At 54.9% G+C, this 22,789-nt stretch overlaps 2 protein-coding genes across 20 annotated transcripts in view; both read right to left on the bottom strand.

Moving 5' to 3' along the window:
* Positions 1 to 9,397, bottom strand: part of PLXNB1 (plexin B1) — a 28,177-nt gene extending 18,780 nt beyond the window's left edge. For 3 of the 8 annotated variants that reach the window (XM_032648228.1, XM_032648231.1, XM_032648232.1), the window contains exons 1-5: positions 9,266 to 9,397; positions 7,786 to 7,931; positions 3,235 to 3,287; positions 1,056 to 2,168; positions 146 to 328 (exon numbers count right to left, since the gene is read on the bottom strand). In XM_032648228.1, the coding sequence (XP_032504119.1) occupies positions 146 to 328; positions 1,056 to 2,162 (1,290 nt within the window). In that variant the 5' untranslated portion in view covers positions 2,163 to 2,168; positions 3,235 to 3,287; positions 7,786 to 7,931; positions 9,266 to 9,397. Of the gene's footprint in view, positions 1 to 145; positions 329 to 1,055; positions 2,169 to 3,234; positions 3,288 to 7,021; positions 7,119 to 7,785; positions 7,932 to 9,265 lie in introns of those variants that run through there. The other 5 variants (XM_032648233.1, XM_032648234.1, XM_032648230.1 and 2 more) reach the window with 4 other exon arrangements.
* Positions 9,398 to 10,064: 667 nt separating this feature from the next.
* Positions 10,065 to 22,437, bottom strand: CCDC51 (coiled-coil domain containing 51). Of its 12 annotated transcripts, none has more exons than XM_032648240.1 (5): positions 17,910 to 18,215; positions 17,607 to 17,664; positions 12,795 to 13,114; positions 11,584 to 11,748; positions 10,065 to 11,042 (listed from the first exon to the last, which is right to left on the bottom strand). In XM_032648240.1, exons 3-5 carry the CDS (start codon positions 13,104 to 13,106, stop codon positions 10,287 to 10,289), a joined length of 1,233 nt encoding a protein of 410 aa, XP_032504131.1. In that variant the 5' UTR covers positions 13,107 to 13,114; positions 17,607 to 17,664; positions 17,910 to 18,215; the 3' UTR covers positions 10,065 to 10,286. The 12 variants fall into 12 exon arrangements, with proteins under 12 accessions (XP_032504131.1, XP_032504132.1, XP_032504136.1 ...); XM_032648241.1 differs by having other exon boundaries at positions 17,997 to 18,215; XM_032648245.1 differs by having other exon boundaries at positions 12,795 to 12,993; positions 17,910 to 18,213.
* Between the last annotated feature and the right edge of the window lie 352 nt (positions 22,438 to 22,789).

Below are 22,789 nucleotides of genomic sequence, written 5' to 3'. Positions count from 1 at the left end.
TCTCTCCCAGCCAGGGCCAGGGGCACATCACATATCTCACATCGCAGCCCCAGGGGTCTCAGGCGTAATTCTGCCCAGCCTGGGTCCCCAGCAGCCTGTCGCCTCCAGATCCTGGGGCAGGGCCCAGTACCTCCTATGGAATCACCTTATGCAGCTGCCCTTGACTGTCACCCAGGAAAGCAATGGTGTGTCCATCTTCCACAGTGATCGCCACGGCTGTTAGCTGAACCCCTGGCCACTCCAGAACTGGCGTGGCTTCCAGGGGGACACGGCTGGCCATGGGGCTGGGTGTGTGGTCTGAGCCACAAGGGTAAGCATCCAGGGTGTCCTGCAGGCAGCAAGAAGCACAAATAAGGCCCTCCCTGGATAATGTCCACTGGCCCCTCCTCCCTGGACAACCCCACCCCTTCTCACCATCTCTGCCAGCTCTTGGCTCTCCCACAGCCGCATTCTTAGCCTTGCCTCAGTGGCTTACCTCCACAGTCTGCAGCGGCTCCGTCCCCCTCTTTTGATCCCCACATGTCTGGGGCCCCACTTTCTCCCATCCCTGGCCTGGGAGCTGCTTCCTCCAGTTCATGCACTCAGCCTTCTCCTGGACCACTTTTCCAAAGCCTCTCCAGCTTGCATCCTCCTCTCCAGGTCTACTAACCTGGGTCTCCTCCCACCTCTCACTGACTCAGTCCCCCTATATGTAGCTTCTACCCTTTTCATCCATCCTGAGACTACAGCCAAACAAGTCTCAACCTCACCTGCCTCTCTCGCTCAAGAACCTAAAACAATAGATTCCATCCCCACTACATTCTGGGTCCCTGCCCCATTCCCAAGAACCTCAAATGCCCTTTCAGTCCACCTACACAAATGCCATCCCTTCAGCGCCTGATCCAAACCCACCCCTGCACAGCTGGCTCTCTGTCCCCCTGAATGCCACTCTTACCATAAGGTACCCATCCATCACCCAGACACAAAGGAATCACTTAACATCCATTGACCTGATCAGTAAATGCCTGGCCAGTGGCCTCAGAGACAGGGAAGGGCTGGGCAGTGCCAGGACTCACCACGGGCAGCTGAGCACAGTCGGAATTGACATCGTACTCAATGTAGGCCACCTCGGCCCCATCCTCAGCGCGGCCCTCCCGAGTGTAGCAGGCATCACGTGTGCGATTAGCAAGGCGATCCACCTCATCCAGAGGGAAGGCACAGAGGGCAGAGGCTCCAGATGCCCCGGCAGCTGCCAACGGGGGCCGGCCCACAGTGGGGGGAGCGGCCGAGGAGAAGGCTGCAAAGAGCACCTCCCCCCGGCCCACCTCCGCGGACATGGCGACAGCCGCAGCCTGGATCAGCCCGTAGCGGCTCCCCTGACAGGCCAGAGGCAACTCCACGTAGGAGTAGTAGTGCTGGTCCCGGAGGCACACACGGGACACATAGGCACGGAAAGCTCGAGACTGAGCCTGCAGGTCCCGCCGGAGAAACAGGAAGTAGGCACTGGCCCCGCGTGCAAAGGCGCTCACAAAGTGGTGGCTGTACTCGGAGAGGCGGCCCACAGCTAGCTTGGCCGTCTCCTCGTAAGAGAAGGCAGCCTGCGGGTCCAGCGGCCTTAAGGCGCGGGTAGTGATGGGAGGGATGCCTCCCCCCACACCCCTGCTGGTGTAGCCCCGCCCCACAAAGAGGAGGGGCTCCCCAGCCAAGCCCTGGGCCACCAGTCCCACCGTGGTGACGGCAGGGTCGTTGGCGGCCACATACTGGGTGTCCCCAGGTCGCTCTGGCCGCAGCAACAGCTGCCCAAGCAGCCCCAGGCGCCGCTGCTCACAGACCCCCTGGTGCACACTGCCACACACCACCAGGGCCCCGGGGCTCACCAGGAGCAGCTGGTTTGGGTTGTTGGTGGGCTGGGCCTGAGGGCACTCATCAGGCGTCACAGGTGGCAGACAGTCCCTGCTGTCTAGCACAGGGCCAGTGGACACAGTGGCCTCCAGCTGCAGTTCAGGGCTCAGCTGGAACAGGAAGTTGGTGGCCCCTAGGTAGAGGGTGCCTGAGGTGGGATCCCGCGCCAGGTGCTGCAGATGCGTACCATTGGGAGTGAAAGCAGTCGGTGGAGGGGGCTGGAGGGTGAGGACCCACCCGGCCCAGAGTGCCTGGAGAAGAGCTGGGCCGAGGGCAGGCATGGTCACCTGGTAGGGAGAGAGGTTGAGCGGGGCTCATGTGGCCACCTGAGCACCGTGCGACCACTGGTGAGGAGTAGGACTGTGATGCTGCCAAGACGCCCCTCCTAACTCAGGGAGGGGGGAGCAGGGAGGACCAGGCTTAGATGGCACTGTGGTTAGGATGACCCCAGGACCACACACCAGAAAGGGGTCAGGAGACATTTTCCTGGAAACTTCAACGCTGCCCATTCTCTGTAAGCACTACTCTCTCAGGAGACCTGCACCCCACACCCCTCACCCTGCCCTGCCCTGCCCTATGTCATAACAGGGTCCAAGGGTAAGAGGCTAAAGGGGCAGAAACATGGGAAACATTCCATTCCCAGGGACTAGGGCCTGGAAGGGGCAGGAGGGCAAGGGATGGGAAGAAGGGACCCAGAACCCCAAAGAGAGAAAGGCACCCTCTGCATGGATGTCAGTTTCCTGGGCAGAAAAAGGGAGGGCAAGGTCTCATGGGCCACCTGCATGTTAGAGTAGGGTAAGAATTGGATGAAGGGCCTTTCAGGCTAGGAATCCAGAAGGGTAATAACCACAGAACCAAAGGGCCAGAGAAATGAGGGGGGTTAAGGCTGCCAGGGAGGGCTTCCCTGGTGGCTCAGTGGTTAAGAATCCGCCTGCCAATGCAGGGGACGCGGGTTCGAGCCCTGGTCCGGGAAGACCCCACAGGCCGCAGAGCAACTAAGCCCGTGCGCCATAACTACTGAGCCTGTGCTCTAGAGCCCGCAAGCCACAACTACTGAGCCCACATGCCACAACTACTGAAGCCCGCGTGCCTAGGGCCCGTACTCCGCAACAAGAGAAGCCACTGCAATGAGAAGGCTGCACACCGCAACGAAGAGTAGCCCCTGCTCTCCGCAACTAGAGAAACCCCGCGCACAGCAATGAAGACCAAACACAGCCAAGATAAATAATTTTTTAAAAAAAAAGGCTGCCAGGGATAGGGCCTAAAAGGCTAGCTAGACCCCACCTTGGAGAGCCCTCAGCAGAGGTGGGAGTCACACTGCTCCCAGACACCTAGGTGTGAGGTCAGGCTCACCTGGCAAGGCCAGCTGGATCAGGAGACAACAGCATGCCCCGTGTGAGAGTCACCTAGCCAGGGAGAAAGCAGAGCATGAAGCTGGGGGTTGGGCTGCAGGCATTTGGGCTCCCCACCATGGAGGCAGCACAAAGGTACCTCTCCCGGCTGCCCAGTCTGCTGGTGGAGCTGGGCCCAGCCTGGCCCTCGGCCACCAAACACATTCCACAGGGACGCCTCCTCAGAGCCCACAGAGAGGGGGAGGGCAGCAGAACCAAGCACCCTCAGGGCCTGGGAAAGGGCAGCTAGGAAGGAGCTGCGCGGCTGGCAGGGCCCAGTCAGGCCCCCACTTTAGTCCTGTGCCCCCTGCAGCCCGTTCTCGGCACTCTCCCATCCTCATCCTCTGCCCAAACTCTCCACTATCAGGGTACCCTGGTACATACCCTCCACACAGGCCCGGGGCTAGCCTAGCCCCAAGCCACCACCAGCACATAAGCAGACACATGCTCGCACACACCAAGAAGCATACACACCACCCACCCTGGATGCACACACCCACACACAAACACATGAGCACCAGCACACACACAGATGCATGCACATACTGCCTGTGCACAGCGCACGGAGACACAGACCCAGAAATACAGGCAAACGTCCCACACAGACACGCTACCCACCTGCACTTAGACACCTGCACAAAGACACGTCCACAGAGACAAACTTTTTACACAAAGAAACATGCACTCCACACAGGCACATCACATGCACCCACCCACCCAAGACATACACACCACCACCCACTTTCAGACCCCACACACACAGACTCACGCACACTTCCCTGGTTTGAGCCCTAAGTCCTAAAGGGCTGCAGAAGCCAGGCCATCTCTTGCTATCTCCTCTCCTGCAGGTCAGAGCAGAGCAGGGCTGGAGGGTGGGGGGCAGGGGGGATTGTCCTAAAGGAAGTCACCATACTAGATGTGCCCCACATCCCCAGGACCTTCGCAGACCTTGAGTGCCTGCTCTCCTCACAGACCCATCCTTGCAGGCTCCACCTGAAGCCAGGTGAGACCAGCCACCTTTCCCAGAGCTGGATGGTCTCGAGCCAGGAGCATCAAGATTGGTAAAGCACAGAGGACAGGGCATGCATCCCAAGCTGAGACACTTCCCCTACTTGCCTGTGCCCAGGCGGCATGGCCCAGCCCCTCCCACCACCCAGCTGCCAGTCTGCCTGTTCACTCTGTTCCCAGAGCTTCCCAGGGTCCAGGTTGGCTCCTTCCAGCCAAGGCTCCCGGCAGGGTGCTCCTGAGGCTGGCCCAGAGTGAGCAGGGCTGGGCGTAAGGCTTGGAGGAGGGTCCAGCAGCCTGGTGGAAGCAGAGTACTGTGGCCACGGCCTGGCTGGGCAGTGCTCCCAAAATAGCTTGGGGGTTTCCATTTTTAGTGTGCAGAGAACAGGGCAGCTCTATGGGAGCAGGAACAAGGCAGCCTCTGTTTGCCACTGAGGGGGTAGGAGGAGGGGGCCGGCAGGGAGAGTCGTGAACCCGGCGAGAAGCCCAGGACTGTGGCAAGGCCAGGCTTCCCAGGAGCCCCCCACCTTGTTTCCAAGGGATGGGGGGAGAAAGTTTCTTCCTCTGGGAAGACAGGGTCTGCCTGAGGATGGGCAGAGGCCATCTCCCATGCTCAGCCACTGCTCAGTCCCTCCTACCACCTCCCGCCTAGGGATGTGCCTTGGGCAGAGGGTCTGACCCATCATTCGCTTACAAACATTAGCTCAGCGCCTACTTCAAGCCAAAGTTCTCCAGCCCTCAAAGGGCAGCAACCAGGACAATCCCTAAATGTAAAATCACAGCTGGGTCGAGTGGCCCACAGGAAGCGGATGGGCAGGATCAGAACAGCTCCTGGCAAGGCCACATAGGATACTGGAGGCCGACTCACGCTGGGAAAAGTGTCAGGCTTCTTCAATCACTGCCACAGAGCCGAGCAACCCTCGCCCTTCCCCACATACCATGGGTAGGAGGACAAAAAGAAGGACACATATTTCACTTAACCTCTGCCACCGGCCACAGAGCAGCTCCCAGCCCCTCCAGCTTACCCCCTCCCACCTCAGGGGAACTTCAAGCGATGTATCGGAGTACATCCCTCCTTCCAGAGTCTCTGGGGCACCCCAGGGCCTGGAGTATAAAGGTCAAGCCGTCCAGTCCACATGCTCTCCTGTGCGATCCATGCCAGTGCTCCCCCGCACATGCTCTTCGTTCCTGCCAGCCTGAACTGCAGGCTGTTTCACACTCCTCCGTGCCCACTCCCTCTCTATCCCATTAACTCTGGTGCCCAACCATCACCTCCCAGGGAAGCCTTCCCTGTCCCCCCATGCTCCTGAGGAGCCCACTACACATGGCCAGTGGACATCCCCAGCCACCACCCTCGTGTATATTGCAGCTCTGCCTTGGGCTCTCTAAGCTTCAGGTTTCCTATCTGGAGAATGGGAGGCGGGACTGCTCTGACCATTAAACGTGATATGGTGTGTGCCTGGCATTAGAGGCACCAACCGAGGCCACTCTTCTCCTTGTTCCACACTCCCACTCTTGAAGCTCCTTAAAGGCAGGGAATGTGACTTTTGATTCAGAGGCCCCAGTAACCAGGACAAACGTTAGCACTGAGCAGGTGCTCCTTACATGTTGAAAGAACCCTCATTTCACAGCCAAGAAAACCCAGCCAACAGGGGAGATATGGAGCCCACAATCCTCTCCAAGCCACCTGGCTTCTTGAAGGATGACACAGGGTCAGCCCCACTTTTATTAATGACGAGGCCAGAGCAGGCTGAAAAGGCTGGTTTGGAGCTGGGCCTCAGGTCCCCAACTTCCACAGCTAGGATCTCTTGCCCACTCCCCAGATCTCAAACCCCAGCCAGAGTCACAGCCAAAGCCTAGCTCTTCTGGGCCCACCTTTCTCTGGACCGCTTCAGCTGCCTAACTTCTGTCTGCAAAGAGCAAGCACCTCTCCCCGCCCTCCTGGGGCTGTCCTCACCAAGCAAGAGGGCTTATAAACTCTGCCCTTCAAACTGAGAGAGGGTTCATATCCCAGCCCTCATTTACCGAGTCGCGGGGATTAGAGTAGGAAACCGGCCTTTCCTTTCTGCCCTCGCTCTGCTCCCAGGGTCCACCCAAGAGAAGTTACTAATTGACAGCGCAGGAGTGCACAGTGCTTACCCTGTTGTTTGTGTTGAGGTGGGGTGGGGGTGGGGGTGAGGGTCCACCATTTACCGATGAGGACTCAAGGAGTGCTCATCAATCACCCATCTTCCACATATATATACATATATATATATACACACGGCGGATGAGGGGGCTGGGGCTTCCCCTCTGGGGGTGCGTGGCAGGGGGATCACAGGCTGCCTTTGCACCGAGAGCAGCCTGGAAGGGCTGTTACTACGTAGGGGAAGACTCGACCTCCCCGTCGACTCTTCCCCGACCCTCCTCCCTCCTCCCCGACCAGAGCAAGGACCCCACCAGTGGTCCTGGGAGGGCGGGGAAGAGGCCGGCCGGTCCCGGGCTGAGGCGGCTGCGGCGGCGTTGGCGAGGAGGGGGCGCGGAGGAGCAGCTCCACCTCCTCTGTCTCCCAATCGCGTTACAGGCGGAGCCGCCAGAGTTTCCCTTCGCGCGGAGAAGTATGGTCCCAACTCTCAGGACCGAAGCCGACCACCATTCACACGGGCTGCCCGGGCCCGGCGGCATCGAAGCTCCAGGCCCTTCCATCCCGGGGATGCGCCGCCTCGCCCCGGTCCCACCGCCCCGGCCCCGGGCCCCGCACTCACCACCCGGCCGGGCCCCGCAGGACTAGGACGCCGAGGCGGGCGCCGGCCGTTCCGGGCTCGAGATGTGCGCGCGCGGCGGCGGCGGCGGCGGCCTTCCCACCCCCCCCCCACCCCGCCCCCCGCCGGAGGTGGGTCTGGCGGAGCCGCAGCTGTTACCCGGAGACCGAGGGGCGGAAAACTGCGGCCGCTGCCCGCCCCTCCCGCCGCGGCGCTGCCACCGCTGGGAACAAAGGAGACAAAGCCGCGTCGGCCGGGCCCGGCTCCGCTCCTTCCCCCCCTCGCCCGCCGGGCCGCCCTCCCCCCGCCCGCCGCCCAGGCCAGGCCGGAAGCAGCCGGGAGAGCCAGGCGCGCGGCCCCAAGCCGCCCGGGACCCCGCATTCCAGCCCGCCCGGCTCTGCACTTGCCGAGGGCGGGGGACTACACCCCTCCTTCGCCGGGTCGGGGGGGGGCGGCGGGGGCGGGCTGCACCACGGCGGTAGCCAGGGCAACGCGGACGGCGGCGGGAGGACGGTGAGGAGCGGGAACCCCAAGGACCGGCTGCCCCACCCCGCCCAGTCCCGCCGGGCCTCACCTGCGTGCCACGCTGGAACCGGAATTGGGAGGCCTCCGGGATGGGAGGTGCCGGACTGGGGGTCGCGCTCTGCACCGCGCCCCGGCCTCTGCCTACCTGCCTGCCAGCGCCGGGTGGGACCCACGCCCCTCACCTGCCCCGCCTGTTCGCTAACCACCACCCCCGCTGTGCGGCGCCGCGAGCTCCCTCTTACCTGTCCAATACCTGGTTCCTGTGGTCGTCCTCCTCCAACTTGAACTCCTAGGCGCCTTGTTTCTCCCCACCGCACCAGGTCTGCCCACCGGCTCTACTCCCAGGACTCCCAAACAGCCGGCGTCTCCTTCCGGCCCCCACCTCTGGCTGTGCGGGAAGAGCGCAGGCTGTGGGGTTGGGCCTGGGCTTGCGCCATCACTAAGCCAAGTAACCTGACCCCTGCCCCCCAAACACACACGCCTATTTGCTGACCGCCAAGTGGAGGTGATACCACACCTAGCCCGGCTGTTAAAGGAGGGCACACCGCTGCAAAAGTGCACAAGCAAGGGCACATTTCCTTCCAGACCTGTACCTGGGCCCGCCCCAAGCTGAGAAGCCTTGGGCAAGTCTGGACTCCCTCACCTGCAAATACTTGGGCCTTCCAAAGGAGGTACACTTGGGTTCTCTCCTGAGGCCCAGGTGTGCCCTCTGCTGGGCCCTCCATACCTTGCCCTGCCCACTGCAAAAACTCAGGAGCCAGGACCTAGCCCATCCTATTAGGACTTCTGGAGAGCTTTGGCTCATGGCCATTGGGACAGCCTCTTGGGAGGCAAAATTTGTCACACAGAGATCACTCTGGAAGCCCCCAGAGCCTCCACAGGCTTGGGGGAGCCTCAATCAGAAGGTTCTGGTCATCCATACTGGCTGCTGTCAGAAGAGCTAAATCACAGGCACCCTCTTCCCACCTGCCACCCATCAAGAGTCATCATTCTCATATACCCGACTCTGCCTTCCAAATTCTCCCTCCCCAACTCCTCGGCTCGCTCCCTTCCCTCCACCTTCTTTTCCAACACCTGGGTCCAGGACTCAGCACCTTGTCCCCACCAGGATGGCACCCCTTCCCTGGTTCCCTCGTCCCTGGCCTCTGGACATCAGAGTGGCCCTCTGGGTCCTCCACTTCATTCTCTAACTTTATGCTCCACAACTCCCCAACACCCATCACCACCTCAGCCAAGCTGGTGTGCTTCAAGGCCCTCACCCACCTTGCCTCTCCTGGCTGTGCAGCTTGTGGGGGGGCCCCCTCCATGTGCCTGGAATCCTCCCCTCCCCAGACCCATTCATTCAAGTGCACACCCTTTAGGACCTACGTCACCCCAGAGGGGGACCTAGGACTTCCAAACCCCACAACACCCCTCACCTATACACAGACAAGTCACCTCCTACCCATCAGGTGGGTGAACATCCCAAGTGCAGAGGTCATTTCATCCCACGCCCTCCTGGGGAATCCATTACAAAAAGAAAATAATGCCGTGGACAGAGTGACCAAATGATCAAGGGACCAGGGGCTCAGAGGTTCACATCACCCATGGGGCCACCTGGGCCATGCCCACTGCCCAGGCCTGAGCACAGGCTCCCAAGAGGGAGGGCATCTCATGGAAGCACTTCTGGCTCCACAGGCCTCTGCTGTGAGTCAGCTCTGCCCAGCCCACAGAAGCCCCTACCTGCACACAACCTCAGTGCACCCTGAGAGGGTGGGTTCTCCAGACCCACAGTGCAAGCCGAGTGCCTCCCCACTGCTCCTGTTTAGTCAAGGACACCCAAGGCCACCCATGGCCATTTATCCCAGGAGGTCAAAGGTTGCTGTTCTCCACTGAAAAGGAAGAGGTAAAGGGTTCTCAGGGCACTCTGCCTCCATGCCCCGCCAACTGCACCTCCCACCTCTGGGAGGTCCCTCCCCATCACGGCCTCACCATTCACACTGCTGGTGGGCTGAGCTCTACCCAAGGCTGTAGAGGTCAGCCCTAGGCTGTGTGTGGGATGACACCCGCCCAAATGGTGCTGCCCAAAGCATTCTCTGCACCAGGGAACCAGACTGGCCGCCAATCCCTGTAATTATGTCCCCAGCAATATTTACCAACCATTCCCCCAATCTCTCTTCCCTGCTCTCCTCTGATCATTCCTCCTGTGTTAGAAACAGGAAGTTCTCCCCAACATGGCAGAGAAAGTGATCCCGAAGAGGGGCAGTAACCATGGTCACCAATGGGTGGGAAGCAGGCTAGGTTTTACTCACTGGAAATCATGGGCCACGTGACACAGGAGGGCTGGGCAAGTGGAGGACAGGCCAGGAAATCCAAAATGAAAATCCAGGCCTCAAGCGGTAAGTACATCCAAAATGATCCTGAACTGGGGGCAAGACCAAGAGATGAGAGAGGAACTAAAAGGGGGCGATTACCCTACTTCCAGGCCCAACCCTCGAGTCCCAAATCTCAATTTTCAATGGACAAAACCCAATGTAACAAATTACTTTAAATAAGACAAACTTAAAGACACTTTAATTGGACGTTAGCACAAATTTTCGATAATTAATGTAAATGAGTGTTGCCTAAAAAGCAAAGTATGTCTGCTGGTGAGCCACACAGACTCAGGCTGAGGTTGAGTGCACCCCTGAAGGCTCACTTCATTGCTTCATTCTCTAACTAAATCCACATCCATACCTCCTCCCTCTGGAGGGGGGTCCAGGGGCTAGCTGGCCCTGAACAGCATATACAGCACAGGCAGGATGGCCACAAATGTCACGCAAGTGACCAGTGTGCCATAGATGGTGTTCCTGTTGACCTGGGCTTCTAGCCTCTGCTCCATGTCCGACAGCCCCAAGATCATGCTCCCCTGTTCCAGCAAGGACCCAGACAGGGCCCCATCTGCCGGCTCCACCAGGCCTGGGTGCGCTGCAGCCTTTGCAAGCTGAAGCACCCCAGCCACTTGGCTCAAAGTCTCTTCCAGGCCATCAAGCTGCTCTCGTAAACCCTCTAGACATGAATGGACCTGCCTGGAATGGCTGAGCTGCTCTCTCAAGGCAGCTGAAAGGACATCTGTGTCTCCGTCTCGGGTGGGGGAAGTACCTGCCTGGGACAAAGAGCTCTGCCCAGGCCCAGCTTGCACCAGGCCCCTCAGGTCTGCCAGGAGGTCATGGAGGTCCCTCTGCTGGAGGGAGTAACTGGACGCCTGTTCTCGGATGGCTTCCTGGAGGCTCACAGGCCCCTTCTGAGCCTCCAGAAGCAAGACCTTCAGCTCCTGTAGCCGCACACGGTTCACGTAGGTGGAGCCAGCCACACCAATCAAGGCCCCCAGGACTGACCCAATGAGGGACCAGTTCTTGGTCCTCTCAGCCCGAGTGCGCTCCTTCTCATGACTTTCCCGCACAGCTGCAGAGAAGAGGGAGAACTTCTCTCGCTCAGAGTCTTCGGCACGCAGATAGGTCATACGAAGCCTCTTCTCCTCCTGCAGAAGCAAAGCTGTCATATAGCAGCAACCTGGCCCAGCAGCCGCCAGCAGATGTCCCACTACCATGTCCCTGGGGCTCAGCTTCACGTCTGGCACAGATTACATGTTCCATAAACACGCTGAATGAGTAAAGGTAGCATAAGACTGGTCAGGAGGGAGGAGCAAAGGAACTGGGGGTGGTCAAGGCGAGTGGCACTATCCTCCCCAAGCAGCCTTGGGTCTGGCCGGACATGCAGTGGTGTCTACAGAATGTGTCTAACAGAAGGGAAGTGTCTGGCGCTCTCTGGGCCAGACCCCTGCATGGTGCTCCCTCCTCAGTAATCTGGGGTCCAGATTATACTGTCCTGGACCACTGATCCCAGTATTCCAGGAGGAAGTGCGTGGAAAAGCTCTGGAAGCCTGGGGCCCAGTCCCTCCACAGGGGCTTCTGGTTTACCTCCTCACCAGGTGTCTGACCCCCTAACTAGTCAGGGCTCCCACCTCGCCCCTCCATGACCTGCCAGGCTAGGGTCCCTCTCTAGATGAGGAAGGGGCCTACCTGCAACATCCTGTGCTCCAGAGTAGCCAGTTCCAGGTACTGGTTATCATCTCTGGAGATGCGGTCCAAGCGGTCCCTCACCTCCTTCAGCTTGGCCTGCTGACCTTCCAAGTCCTCCCGAGCCTCCCGGACAAGCCCTCGAGCCACCATGAACACTTTCTCTGCCTGCAGAGAGAACAACAGAGGCCATTTGCCCCTTTTCTGCATGCCCACACAGCCTCGGCTCCATTCCCAACAAGATTGGGCGGAGAAGAGGTCAGTGGGGTGTCAGTACAAAGGGTGGAAAGAGAGTCCCTCAGACACATAATCCTGGCTCACCCAGTGGTCCTCAAAGTGTAGCCCCGGGCCCTGCCCATCAGAATCACCGGATTTGTCCGTTCAAGTGGAAATAACATGCCCCTGAGAAACCTGAAAACAGCTAAAGATGCATACAATCTGTGTCCACCAAACCCAGCTGACTCTAGTCTGACAAACCAGAGCAAGGCCCTTATGTTCTTAATCGGCTTCATGTGTGTTACCTTAGCTACAACCTCCCAACAACGCCAAACGCCATGACAGGCATTGCCCTGGCCTCCATTCAAGAGACAGAGAAACCCCGGCTCAGCCAAAGTGATGGCCTCCAAGGGGAGAGACAGCACTGTGCCTCAAAACCTCCGGCTAAACCCCAGGTTCTTCCCACCCCACTACACTGGTCTGCGCCTAGGTGGGAGTGGGAACAGAGATGGCGGAACGCATTTCCATTGCCACAAAGGACTTGACAACCAGAAGCAGCTCTTCCCACCTCACAGTCTGATGTTTCGCAGGGCCTCTACTTTCACGAGGGATGCTTTAATCACACATGGGGCTTTGAGGACACTGTAATGCAGCAACCCTCCAGGTAACTCTCACCACCAACCCCCAAGCAGTCAATGAAGGAAGTGTTTGCTGTCCTCACAGAAAGGATGTTAATGGCCCGGGACTCACTGGTACATAGCATACACAACAACTTGTTTACATGGGGGAGAGGAGGGCCCTTCACCCTGGTAGTATCAAAGCCAGGCTGTCGTGTGAGAAACGAGTCAGATCCCTCTCCTAGTGGTATGTGTTCAAGAAAAGGCAAATCTGGACGTGGCCTCCCAGCATCTGTGGCTGGTAATTTACTTGTCAGGAGCCTCCAGGCCACATTGCCCAGGTCAGAGGGCAGGGCCAACCACCCCAGCTCCCCTCCTCACCTCAGTCACGTTTCCCTGGGCCTCTCGAACCTCACTGAGTCCAACAAACTCTTCATATCTGTCCCACCAAGTCTTGGCCATGGAGGATGCCCGTTGCTGAATGCTGTGCCCCAGGGCTCCTCCCAGCGCTGTGAGGCGGTGGTACAGCCCGAGGGCCACCTCCTCAGGTCTTTTCTCTCTGGGCTGGCTGGGGCCTGGGCTGCAGAGAGTCCTGGTCATAAAGAGGTCCCTTCCAAGGAGGCCTCTCCGCACCAGTACGGGAGACACACCCACGACGTGCCGCATGGCCAACACAGGGCTGCACCCTGTCATCGGGAGATCTGTGGGGGGATGCCAGAGAGATCAGCTCACAGCCGAGAAAGGCTGGGCTTAAGTCAGATCTCAAGTCCTAGGGACAGTTCTGAACTGAACAGTTTCCATTAGACAGTCCAAACTGCGCACCACTCTGTTGGGCCCAGAGGTGGCAGCCACCAGGGTCAGGCTTCACCAGGTGCCCCCGGACAATGGAGCATGTCAGGGAAGAGCATATTTAGGAGCTCAGGCCTTCCATCTCTCTCCGTGACGCCACATGAACCCAGATCCTCCCATTCCACTCACCTTCCCACAACCCCAGGTCTCTGTTGTGATCTGCATGAGAATCCTGGTGTCCAGTTTTCTGATAATCTCAAAGAAAATTCTTAAACCTGCGTTGTGTCCATGCTAACAGAGCCCCACAAAGATTCACAAAGACTCCTAGGGAAACTGTGGAACTGACTGAGGGGATTTGGGGGAAAGATTTCTATAAATGACTATCAAAACCAGCTTCCCAGACTCCCTGAGGGCTGCCTCAACTCTGGTGAAGCAGTTTCGCTTCTGTTCTGGGACACAGGTCGTTCATGTCCCAAGGCAGAAAACTCTCTCCTCAGCTCTCCTCTGAAAAGACAATTCCAGGGGAAAACAAAGCAAAACAAAACAACCCAGATTTCTTCATAGAGGACAGCTTTTTTAGGTTTACACCAACTTTCCTTCTGCCCTTCAAGCCCAGACATTCCGGGTGACCAACTCCCAGTCTCACATTTCTCACTTTCCATAAGCTTTCTTCCTTCTTTCCAACCTCAGTAACTGCCCAACAGGTTAAGTTTCTTTCATCTTTCCCTTTTCAACCCTGCTTTGATGTTTGGGCCCCAACAATCCTACTTCTCTGTTACCTGAACAGCACAGGGAGTCTCCCATCATCCAGTCAGGCCTTGCCTGAGCCCAGGAGCAGCGGTGAATTCCGAGGACCCCAAAGAGAGGGCCAGGTGACCCATGCTCCCGGGGCAAACCTGGGCCAGAGCACCCTGGTCTGGCCAAACCACCCCTGCCCCCAAGTACTGACTCTGGCTGTCAGAGTGACACCTGGTAGCCAAAAGACCAGGCCAGAGAGAGAGGTAAGCAAAGGGAGCGGGGGACAGGATGACTGACTAGAAGAGCTCCAGTTACAAAGAAAGGACCTCCCTGATGTAAGGCGATGAGCATCCCAGCCTCCTCCCCATGGTGCCATGCTTGGAGAAGCTCAGACCCTCTTGAAAACAAAGTTGCTTGGGTAGGGACATGCCTCCTGGCAAAAGCCTGAGCTGAGCGCCACAGAAGGGGACATCTCTGTGACAGTGGTTCCAAGCTGGTGCTGCACCCAAACCCCTGTGCCCCTTGCCTAAGGCCCAAGGGAGCACACGCCACCCATGGCCCAGCAGTCGGGCCAGCCTCCTAGGCCTCAAGGCCAGCGACCACTGCACACAAGCTGTGGCCTCACAACAATCCTGCAGGTGTACCCCTCATCAAAGCAGAGCACCCACCCTCCTCATCACTACTTCTTCAGCCCTCTTCTCTCTTGATCCCACTCGACCACCAAGGTTGCTCTCCTGAAGCCCTGCAAAACTCCCACCTTGTCAGATCCAGCAGGTGCTACTCAGATTTCTTCTCCAATACCTCTGCAGCTTTCAACACCCTCTCATTTTGAAATCACCATCCCCCTTAGCCTCCTCCTCTGTCAGCAGCCCAATCTTGGACCCTAGGAAGGTCACTCATCGCTGGCACAGAAGACAGCTACAGCCTCCTACACAGTCATGGCTTCCTCCCCTGCCCCTCAGAGCCGTTCTTCACATGGCAAACAGAGGCTCTGTTACCTCCTAAGTCAGATCACATCCCTCAGTGCAAAACCCCCTGACAGCTCCCCTATCACCTGGCATGCACACCAGTCCTGCCATTGGCCAACAAGCCCCGGTCCTCTCAGCCCTCATCCCCTTCCTTCTCTCCATCCCTATACGTACTGCACTCCAGCATCCTCACCACGCTAAGCACAATCCTGCCACAGGGTCTATGCCCTGCCATGTCCTCTGCCTGGACCGCTCTTCCTCCACAAGTCCAGTCACCTCACACTTACGTCTTTGTTCATGTATCACCTCTCGATAAGGCCTTTCCTGACCACTCCCTCCTTGGCCACCTTACCTGCTTTCTTTTTCTCCACCAGACACACATATTGCCTTCTTCATGTACTGCCTCGCCCCTCACTAGAACATAAGCTTGGAGACAGCAGGGACTTGGCTTCGTGACGGGACACACCAACGAATCCCAAGTTGTTCCCCCACTATAGTCCCTCCTCTCAGCCTCCCACCCAGCCTGTCTCCTGGCTCCTCCCCACTTAGATGTCTCAGAGGCCCATCAACCAGCAAAGGGAAGATGTTCCTGGCACAGAGACAAAGTGGAACAGTGCTTGAAGTTGTCTAAAATCTGAAGGATGACCTGTGCAGAGAGAGGAGAGTGGGTGGAGAGGCTGGACAGGTGGACAGAGGCCAAAATGAGCCCTGGGCCAAGTTCAGGACGCTGCCCCTCCACATCCATTCTCCTACTCCATCCAGATGACTATCTCCTACCAACTGCCCTTCTCGCAAACCTCCATCACCAGTACCTCATCCTCACTTGTACAGCTGATGGTTTGCTTCATTTTTCACCAAGAAAATATTTTAAAATTGGAAGAGAACTTCCATAAACTCCTACCACACCTTCCCACCTGCCAGTGTCTGTCTCATCGCCACCTTCTCTTGTTCCTCAGGATGAATAATTCCTGCTCTAGGAAAGGCCAAGCTGTGCCCCAGGTCCCATATCCTCTCCCCTCCTCAGACACTGGTCCCGTATCCTCGCCCCTCCTCAGGCACTAATTGATTTGACACTCCCTCCAGCAACTGCCCCACTTCTCTGCTCCTCTTTACTCCTTGACAAAGTGCCTGCACTAGCTGTCTCCAGTTCCTCTTCTCCCATTCTCATTCAGCCCCCCTCTGTTCTGGCCTTCACACCCACCAGGACATTGAACTGCTCCTGTCCAGGTCATGTCCACGTGGCTAAGCCCAATGATCAGTTCCATCCTCATCTTGCTTGCCTTGTCAGCAGCCTGTGCCTCGTGATAGCTCCCTCCTTCTTGAACCACCTTCTCCTCTTGGCTTCCAGTCCCCACTCCCTTCCACAACCTCTCCACACAGTGCCCCAGAGCTCTGTCCTCAGGCTCCTCTCTTATCCAGTCCTGTGGCTTGAAAAATCATCTACAAAAAAGTTCTAAACTTGATTGTAGGGATAGCTGCACAACACTGTAAATATACTAAAACCACTGAATGGTACACATTAAGTAGATGAATTGTGTGGTATGTAAATCATATCTCAATAAAGCTATTACTAAAAAACAAACAGACAGAATTCTCTGGCAGTCCAGTGGTTAAGACTTGGTGCTTTCACTGCCAGGGCCGGGTTCAATCCCTGGTAAGGGAACTAAGACCCTGCAAGCCACGTGGCGTGGCCATAAATAAATAAATAAATAAATAAATAAAACCCAAACAAACTATAATCGGACCTCTCCAGCCCACACCTCTCCTCTGAATTCCAGGCTCATTTATCGAACTGCTCACTCTATGTCTCTGCTTGGAAGGCTGATGGGGATCTTATCTTCCTCTCCCAAACTTGCCTTTCCCACAGCCTTCTCCATCTTGGTTGATGGAAACCAATCAGGCCCAAACTCTCATATCATCCCTGACTCTGCTTTCTCTCCCTCCTCACATCCAGTCCGTTAACAAATGCCACCTCCACCTCTGAAACTAAATCCAGAATCCCTCTTCCTCTTGCCCCTGTCACTGCTATCACCTGGTCCCAACGACTGACATCTTTTGTCTGGATTATCCTAAGAGCCTCTGACAGGTCTCCCTGCTTCTACTCTAGGCCCTACTGTCAATAGAGCAGGCAGTGGTGCTTTCAAAACACGGTCAGACCATGTCTCTCTCTGCTCAAAGCCTGCAACCGTTCCCCATTTCTCTCAAGGTAAAAGCAAAAATCCTTTCCATGACCTACAGGGCATCCAACTCCTGGCTCTCATTCTTCTCTCCTCTCACCAGTCTCCTTTTCCTCACTCTGCTCCAGTCACACGGACCTTTTCCTCCCGTCTTTTTTTTTGAGATAAAATTGACACACAACATTGTAAAAGTTTAAGGTGTACAATGTGATGACTTCACAAATGTATATGCTGCTAAATGTTTACCATAACAAGGTTAGCTAACATATCTTTCACTTCATATAACTCCCAGCTTCTTTATGTTGCTGGAACATGCTAGGCTATTCCCACCTCAGGGGCTTCATACCACCTGTTTCCTATCTGTACTGCTTGCTCCCTTCTCTTTTTCAAGTCCTGCTCAAATGTCATAGCTGTCCACTCCCACCCCAGGACACCTTAACCACTTTGCTTTATTTTTCCCCAGGCACATATCACATGACCCGTGGTATGCATTTCACTTATTTACTTATAGTCTCACCCACCAGAACGGCAGCTCTGCCAGGGCAGGCACTGTTTTGTTCACTGCTGCATCCTCAGTGCCTAAAGTACACACATATAGCACACACTCAACAAAAATGTACTGGATGAATTAACAGAATTTGCAAAATATCGCACCCCGGGCTATATTATAAAACCCCAAGTCCTTCCGGTGGCCTCCAAAGCTCTAGAAACAGGTGGTCTAGCCCCCGCCCATTTCTGCTGCCTCCCTCGCATCTCCCACCAGCCACACTGTAAGGAATGCGCCGAGCTTCAAGGCCTTTGCACAAGCCCTTCCCTTTACTTACAGTCCTTTCCAGTCCCAGTCTTAGCGGTTAAAAACCGCTCGCGGCTTCCGGATCCTCCCCGGGCAAGACACCCCACCTCCCCAGTACCTGGTGGGTTTTGCGCCGGAGCCGCAACCCCAAAGGCGCGCCAGTCACTCAGTTGATCTCTGACCCTTTAGTGCCCGCCTCCGGACCGCTTCCGGCAGCGGGAGCGCAACTTCCGAACCAGGAGCCAATCTGCGGGCCCGCATGGAGGTATAGGCTCAGGGGGTGGGACGGAGAGCCCCGCATCCGGTGGAGGGTCTGGGGAAGGGGCGGCAGGCGCCATGTCGGGTCGCGGAGGTAAGTGTGCGGGGATGATGGGGTGGGGCGGGGCGGAGAGGGACGGGACCCGGCGGGGGCCAGGCTGAGCGTGCTCGTGTCGCACGCAGGTGGCAAGAAGAAGCCCCTGAAGCAGCCCAAGAAGCAAGCCAAGGAGATGGACGAGGTGAGGGCTGGCGCAGAGGCGTGGGCGGGCGCGGAGGGTCTAAGAAATCCGCCGGGAGTGAATCCGCTCTCCCTCTCCGTAGGAAGATAAGGCATTCAAGCAGAAACAGAAGGAGGAGCAAAAGAAACTCGAGGAGCTAAAAGCGAAGGCCGCGGGGAAAGGCCCCCTGGGTAAGTGAGGGCTGGGTAGAGCTCAAGCCGGACAAACGCCTGAGCATCAGTCTGGTTACGGGCCCGAGCATGTCCGTGTCCTGCCTCGTTGGTGAGTTGCGAGGTCCCTTTTGCTGGTGTCCGCTGCAGTGGACGGCCCTAGCCAGGCTTGGTTTCGCAGCAGCGGGAGAGGGGGCGGGAGTCAGACCCAGTATGGGCTTCTCTTGCTTAGGGAAGTGGCAGAAATGGAAATACAGAAATTTATATATCTCAGACACAAGTTAGTACAGTTGAGTTTCCAGATATCCTCTACAGTTTCTTGCTCCAAATTCGTATTTCACTGCTTCTTTGTTGCTTGTAACATTTCTTAATTTACTAATCGTATTGTTAAAACTCTAGCGAAATACTTCTGCATCCTGAGCCTTTTCACTGCTGGATGCGCCTAGTCTAATGGATAAAGTCCAAGTCTGTTGGCATACTATTGTGCTTTATGTTTTTTAACCTAATTCTCTACCATTCTGTCTCTTTTTTGCCTTTGTGTAAGAGGAATTGATTACATATCAAAAGATTTTTTTAAACCCATCAGTCACTGTACTTTGTGCTTCTTAAATCCTGTTTACATTCATCAAAATAGGATTATTTTCTCAACAGTTATCTATACCCTATTGGATCACTGAGCCACCCTAGGGACAACGAAGGCTGGGATGGTGGGAGTGTCATTCAGCGTTTCCCAAGAGCTCTATTCTAGTGGGCTTGAGTCATTTTTGTGTACCCACACAGCGCTGAGATTCTAGATATTGAGATTCCTTTTTGGAATGATGTGAGGTATCTTGCACCTTCCCTTAATCTGTGATTATGTATGGGGAGAAGGCCAACCCTTAGTGAAATCCTGTACTACTTGTTTCTATTGAGCATCATGTACTTTTTTTTTAAGGTTTATTTTGTCACAGCCTTTTAGGACTTCCATTTCTATATTAGGCATACTTAATTCTATAATTGTTTGTTAAATTACCTACCGTGTGCCAAATACAGTCATTTGTAAATTGGGTAAAATAAATGTAGTGAGTAAATCAGATCCCAGGATCGTAATATAGAAGGTGATGTGGTGTGATATGACACTTAAGAGTATGGACTTGGAAGTCAGGCTACCCAGCTTGGAATCCTGGCTTTGTCACATAACCAGTTTATAACTTTGAACAACACCTAACACTGAGACTTTGTTATCTGTAAAATGGGTTGATAGGGGATGAGGATTAAGTGAGCCAGTCTGAAATACACAACACACTTGAGATCCAGACCAGTGCACAGCCATTACTCGTGCCCTGCCTTATTCTCATTCTACTTTTGCCCAGAATAGATAATAGTGGGAAAGCCCTGTGCATGCTTGTGTCCAAAAAAATGCCCAGTACAAAGAGCTGGGCCTTATTAGGATCCTTATCAGGCCCTTGGGGCTTCAGCCATAGAACTGTCTTTTTCCCTGGATGAGACTTTTTTTTTTCCTTTTGCAGCCACAGGCGGAATTAAGAAATCTGGCAAAAAGTAAGCTGTTCCTTGTGCCTGAGGCAATGATGATCCTTAGTTCCATTCCTGTTTAAACATCTGAATTAAACATCTGGATTCCCTGCCATAACATCTGTTGCCACCTATAGCTAGAATGAAGTGTTGTCTTGGAACCTATTGTACATTTAAGAATAAACTTTTGTAAAAAAAAAAAAAAAAAAAAAAAATCATACAGTGGTTCATCTTGTCTTTAGTTCTTCTCAGCCATTTCTACCTTAGCTGTGAGATCTGCATAAACCCAGCGCAGAATCCTGCCAAAGTGTGTTCTTAAGTCCTTGTTCTATCCTGAATTCTGTACCACCTGGAATTAAACCAACTCATTTGAAATGGCTGTTGTTTTCTGTGTGGTTATATACCCAACAAAATATTACATGAGATTAGTGGAAGAATTTGTACTTTGGGAAGAAAATCTATTCTTTCTGTTATGACATCCACATTACTATTTGTTTTAATAGGGTTGTTCATCTGTTCATGTAAGGAGTCTTGCTTGTGCAAGCCGGGCATGCACCAGTGAACAATTCCTCCTGCCAAGGAACTTCTCTATTGTTGGAGGGGAGCAGGACAAATACATATGATATGTGTTATGAAGGGAAAAAAGACTGGAGAAAGGAGAGATTCCTAAAAGTCTGTAAGAACTAAGCTTACTCTGAAGCCCCCAGGTCTGCATTTCCACTAGGGCTTCAGAAAGGTCCTTGCTAGGTTCCCATTTCTTATACTCTACGTTCAACCCATCAGCAAAATCAAATCTGAACCCTTCATATTTACTCTTATACCACCGGACCTTCATTCTGACCCTAAAATCCCTCACCTAAAATTATTGTAGTCACATCCAAATTTGTCTTCCTGCCCCTACCCTTGCTTCCGTACAGTCTAATCCTTATTCAGGACCCAGAGTGATCTCTAAACCATAAAGTTACATTTTGTCTCTCCCTGGCTGAGAATTCTTCAGTGGCTTCTTAGTGCAAAAAAAACACAAGTCCCTACAATGACCAGTGAGGCACTAAGGGATCTGGATGCCACTCCCTACCCTCTGATGTCTAGCATTCATCCTCCTGATCAATCGTGAGCCACGTGGCCTACATTCCGGTCAAGCTCCTGCCTCACTGTTATCACCAACTGGAAACTCCCTTCCTTTAGAGAACTGAAATGTCACATTAGTGAGCTCTTTCCTGACTGTAGTGGCAGTCCCAGTGTCTCTTAACCCTGTTTCCTTTTTCTCTCCTGACATTTGTTATCTACCACTTTTGACTCCAGGAAGAGTAAATTCCTGATACAACTATGGGAATAATGCTAATAACACTTAGCTTTCTCTGCGAATGTGTTTTCAAAAAGGGCTCTAGAACTAGTCTGAGATTTTGCTGAGTCAAAACTGGAAAAGATTTTTTTTTTTTTTTTGCGTTACGCAGGCCTCTCACTGTTGTGGCCTCTCCCGCTGTGGAGCACAGGCTCCGGACGCGCAGGCTCAGCGGCCATGGCTCACGGGCCCAGCCGCTCCGCGGCATGTGGGATCCTCCTAGACCAGGGAACGAACCCGCGTCCCCTGCGTTGGCAGGCGGATTCCCAACCACTGCGCCACCAGGGAAGCCCTGGAAAAGATTTTGATAGATTGAAGCCTGTATTATCATTCTAATGTACTTGATATTAGTAGAAAAAGAAAAACAGCCCACTTTGCTTCTCTCCCGGAAAGTTGCACAGCCAGCAGCATCTTCTTTGGACTTCAGGGATTCCCTATTGGACCTTGCCAGCTCGCACCCATCCCTGTACTACTGAGAATAACCCTTCAGAGAGCCAGTGCCAGTACACCACCCCTGAGATTAAGCTACTGCTCTTTTATTTGGTAGAACCTAATCAGCATTAACAAATGGAAGTATAATCCTGTCCCTTTACGGGACCAGAGTCTTGGAGCAATTAAGCATTCAACATTTGGGCAGCTGTATGAGGGAACCTACCAATTACCTCAAAAAACTAAAGCCAGGTATTCAAGACCCTCTAGGCCCTGACAACCACCTCCCTTTCATTTACTGCCTTCACAAACATTCACAGGACACTCACAGGCCAAGTTTGGCACTGAGCAATCAAGGATGAAAAGTCTTGCCCCAGTTACTCTCCAACACCCTGTTCCTGTTAACTGTTCTGCACATGACTGCTGCCCGGTAAAATCCTGTCAGCCACTCAAGCCCAGCTTGAATCCTTGCTCCTCTCTAAAGCCTTACCTTCTCTCTCTGCCATCAATAATTCCTACCTGGCACTTGTGTGGCGTCCATTTCAGTGTTGTGTTCTTGTCTGAGTAGTCTTGGTGCCATCCTCCTTGGTAACACTTTTCTTTTTATAAAATTATTTATTTTTGGTTGCATTGGGTCTGTTGCTGCACGCGGCCTTTCTTTCGTTGCGGCAAGCGGGGGCTACTCATCGTTGCGGTGCACGGGCTTCTCATTGCGGTGGCTTCTCTTGTTGTGGAGCACAAGCTCTAGGTGCATGAGCTTCAGTAGTTGTGGCATGCGGGCTCAGTAGTTGTGGCTTGTGGGCTCTGCAGAGTGCAGGCTGGGCTCTATAGATCTCAGGCTCAGTAGTTGCGGCACACGGGCTTAGTTGCTCCGCAGCATGTGGGATCTTCCCGGACCAGGAGCTCGAACCGTGTCCCCTATATTGGCAGGCGGGTTCTTAACCACTACGCCACCAGGGAAGCCCTCCTTGGTAACTCTTGA

The sequence above is a fragment of the Phocoena sinus genome, chromosome 11, assembly GCF_008692025.1.
Source record: "Phocoena sinus isolate mPhoSin1 chromosome 11, mPhoSin1.pri, whole genome shotgun sequence".
Taxonomy (NCBI): domain Eukaryota; kingdom Metazoa; phylum Chordata; class Mammalia; order Artiodactyla; family Phocoenidae; genus Phocoena; species Phocoena sinus.
The sequence above is the reverse complement of the archived record's forward strand: the minus strand, read 5'-3'. Positions and strand labels throughout refer to the sequence as shown.